Genomic DNA, 3,922 nt, shown 5'->3' on the forward strand with positions numbered 1-3,922 from the left:
TTCAGGGACATTAAAAATAAAATATAAGACTCATAAAAAACAAATATTACCAGTAAATATTGATAATAATAGTAAGAAATTCAATATTCTATGTTATACCTTTAAATTTAAAATTAATTATTGTCAGTGTTTGGGATTCTGTAGTCACAACATTGAAAAATAGTGGTTAGGTATGAAGAATGTAACTACTGAGAAAATAGTGGAAAATTTGCTAAAAAAGAAAAAATACAAGGAATGTAAATTGTTAGGAATCCTTTTATTTTAAATCTGCTTTGCCTTGTTTTGAGATTAGACAATAACTTAATTTATTTAATTAACATATTTTGTAATTATTCTGGTTGCTCTTTCTGTGATGACTATTGAAGAACATTTATGTATATAATGGTCTTAACAAAATTTTCTCTAGTGGTATTAGATTATTATCAGAGACTTTTCAAATTTTGTAGTTTCAAGACTGTTGAAATAATATTAAGTTCATAGATAAGATGTTCTTGCAATATGTATGGCTGACTGAATGAATTCATAGAGGTCTAATAAACTCCAGTGCCATTGGCAGAATGATTATATAGGTGATGGTCTATCATAGAAAATAATAGTGACTTGGATTAAGGTAAATTATTTGTTGTTACGGACAAGAACAAAAGATGTGTCAGTTCTCTACATACCCAGCATAAGCACTTGTAATTATTATTTGGTATTTTTGAGTAATATATAGAACAATCACATTATTTAACCTTGGGTATGATTCATTTTCTCTCATACAATTCTCTTAAGTTAGCCACATGACTAAAGCATTTACAATTGTTTCAAATTAAATATTAAAATTAGATTCTTACATTTTATTGTGTCTTACATTATTATTTTATAGTGTTTTTATTAAAATTAGATTCTTACATTTTTTGTTTGTTAGTTTTTTGTTTGTTTGTTTGTTTGTTTCTTTAAGACAGGGTTACTCTGTGTAGCCCTGGGTCTCTTGGAAAACACTCTATAGACCAGACTGGGCTTGAACTCAGAAATCTGCCTGCCTAAGCCTCCAAAGTGCTGGGATTAAAGGCCTGCACCACCACTGCAAAGCTAGATTCTCACATTTTTAATGCTAAAGTATTTCTTTTTGTTTCTAATTGCCAATAAAGAGCTGGTTATGTCCTCTTTTAATATATGAACACAATGAATAAATAATTTGCTAAAGGTAAGAAATATGAAAATTTGAAACCTGAAAATACTTTTCCAGTATTCTCACTTAGAGTCAGACTTTGTAACCATATGTCTTGGTTTTTGTAACCATATGTTGGGCATTTAGTTTGTGCAAACTTTCCCTAACTTGGACTAATGGCCACTGCAATCTTCTCAGTGCTTTGATATAACTCGGCAATATGTTTCTGATGATTATAATGATAATTTACCATGAAGTACTCTAGCATCAAATAAATGGATATATTATTTACATATGCATATAAACACAATTCACATAGAATGATATTGATGAGCACTACATTTTAACACAGATGAGAAAAAATACAATAGCGAAGGAGCAAAGGGAAGAACAAAGGACATTGTCTTAACTTACTAATCACCTACTGCCCACATAAGAACCTAAGACAAAGCAGGACATTCACAAATGGAGTATGTTTACATCTGACTTCATCATTTATGGTAAGCCTCACATGAGTTTCTACTGTTCCACTGTCTCAAGTTCCAGGGAGGCTCATAATTTCTCTTCTTCCTCTTCTATAATCTGAAAAGTGATGGCTTCTGAAGTGGTGAACCAGAGTTCTGCTACCACATTCATCTTGGTTGGTTTCTCAGAATATCCACAGCTCCAAATACCCCTCTTCCTCCTGTTCTTGACCATCTACTCAGTGACATTGATGGGGAACCTGGGCATACTTGTGGTTATAAAGATCAATCCCAAACTTCACACACCCATGTACTTTTTCCTCAGCCAACTTTCATTTTTAGATATATGTTATTCTAGTGTATTTACACCCAAACTTCTGCAAATCTTGATCATGGAAGATAGGACCATTTCTTTCAAAGGATGCATGATACAATTTTTCTTTATTTGCACATTTGTGATTACAGAAATGTTCATGTTAGCAGTGATGGCCTATGACAGATTTGTGGCTGTTTGTAATCCCCTACTCTACACAGTTGTAATGCCTCTCCAATTCTGTGCTCTGCTAGTAGCTGGGACATACATGATTGGAGGATTATGTGCTGTGATACTCATATATACTCTTTTGCAACTATCATATTGTGAATATGGCATCATCAATCACTTTGGCTGTGAATACTCTGCTGTCATCTCTGTGTCTTGCTCTGACTCCTCCTTTAGCCAGCTGACATGCTTAGTCATTTCTATACTTAGTGAATCTTCCAGTGTCCTGATCACCTTAGCCTCATATGTGTTCATAGTTGTCACTATTATAAAGATGCCTTCCAAAGGAGGACTACGAAAAGCCTTCTCTACCTGTACGTCCCACCTGACTGCTATAACAATCTTCCATGGGATTATTCTCCTTCTATATTGTGTTCCCAACTCAAACAGCTCACGGCTCTTTGTCAAAGTAGCCACTGCTCTTTACACAGTCATGATCCCTATGCTGAACCCCCTTATCTATAGCCTTAGAAATAAGGATGTGAAGGACACAGTCAGGAGACTTTTCAGCTCAAAACTGCACTCTCACTTGACATAATTATGAATAGTGTAATGTTTGTGTGTGTGTGTGTGTGTGTGTGTGTATGTCATGGTGAGACACAGGAAGAGGCACACATTGAGACAAATAAATAGTGAGTGATAGGAAAAGAAAGGTGAAAGGGCGCAGAAGACTGTGGTACTTTTCTTAGTCCACATTGACTTACAGTTTCTCTATTTTATATAAATATAGTGTAATTTGACCAACTAATTGTAATCAGTATCAGAGTAGGAAATATTTAGAAACTTCTGGACACCGTGGATGTTAGGATTCAGACGTTTAAAATTCATTGCATTGTTTTTTAATATACAGTTGGTCTTATAAGAATTCTTTACATTCTCATGATAGTTATCTCTATGAAATCTATATTTTTGTGCTCGTAAGTTGCAAGTTGTCTGGTTGTTATTGTGTAACTTTAATTATTTGTCTTATTTCAGACAGCAATTCTATGTGTTTTTGTGTTTTATATTATAAAAATGTCATCTCATATTAAGAAAGCCAATAAATCAAAATTACTGTCTCTATTTCGCACCAATTCTAGATGATAATATACTATGTTTAAATGTTGAGGCAGAAATGATATCAATTAATTGCTCCATTTTATTGCAATAGCATATAAATTAGTTATTCAATGACACAAAATCATATGGCTAATTTGTATCTTGCATTGTGCCTCCTCTTCTGAGTCTATTACTACAAATTTAATCATATATGAAGCTACTTCATTGATAGACCAAAGATGATAAATATTATTTATTTCTTTGTTTTTCTAATTTTTTAAGTGATAGGATTCGCATCACCAAAGTAGATCTTATCTTTATACCTCTTCTTTAGAGTTGCTACCACAATCACATTACCATGATTTAACATTAATTTAGTGTTCAATCTCCTCAATAATACATATCTAATATCATATTTGAAAATTTACAAGTATGTTTACCTTCTTACCTAGCTGACATGTTGTAAGAGATTTTCAGTTTATTTGTGAAGAGAATTTTTTCACAAAAACATTATTTACTTATTCTGTATTATCACTAAATAGAAGAACTTTAGGAACATGTACAGCTAATTTCTGATCAGAACAATGTGGAGTATTGCCAGTGTCTGTTTTGTTTTGTTTAACATAGGTTCTCTTTATGTAACTTTAGCTGTCCTCAAACTCACTTTAAATACAACGTTGGCTTGAACTATTATATATTTGGTTGCCTCTGCTTCCAAGTGCAGTG

At 32.8% G+C, this 3,922-nt stretch overlaps 1 protein-coding gene across 1 annotated transcript; it reads left to right on the forward strand.

Moving 5' to 3' along the window:
• Window positions 1-1,682: 1,682 nt before the first annotated feature.
• LOC114637409 (olfactory receptor 5D18-like) lies at window positions 1,683-2,772 on the forward strand. The gene has a single exon (XM_028785636.1). The coding sequence runs from the start codon at window positions 1,746-1,748 to the stop codon at window positions 2,694-2,696; it is 951 nt and encodes a 316-aa protein (XP_028641469.1). The 5' UTR covers window positions 1,683-1,745; the 3' UTR covers window positions 2,697-2,772.
• The last annotated feature ends 1,150 nt before the right edge of the window (window positions 2,773-3,922 follow it).

The sequence above is a fragment of the Grammomys surdaster genome, unplaced genomic scaffold, assembly GCF_004785775.1.
Source record: "Grammomys surdaster isolate TR1022 unplaced genomic scaffold, NIH_TR_1.0 125284, whole genome shotgun sequence".
Lineage (NCBI taxonomy): Eukaryota > Metazoa > Chordata > Mammalia > Rodentia > Muridae > Grammomys > Grammomys surdaster.

What these genes read in the sequence shown, in the direction of transcription:
- LOC114637409 (XM_028785636.1), top strand. Translation starts at nt 1,746, where the DNA reads ATGGCTTCTGAAGTGGTGAACCAGAGTTCTGCTACCACATTCATCTTG.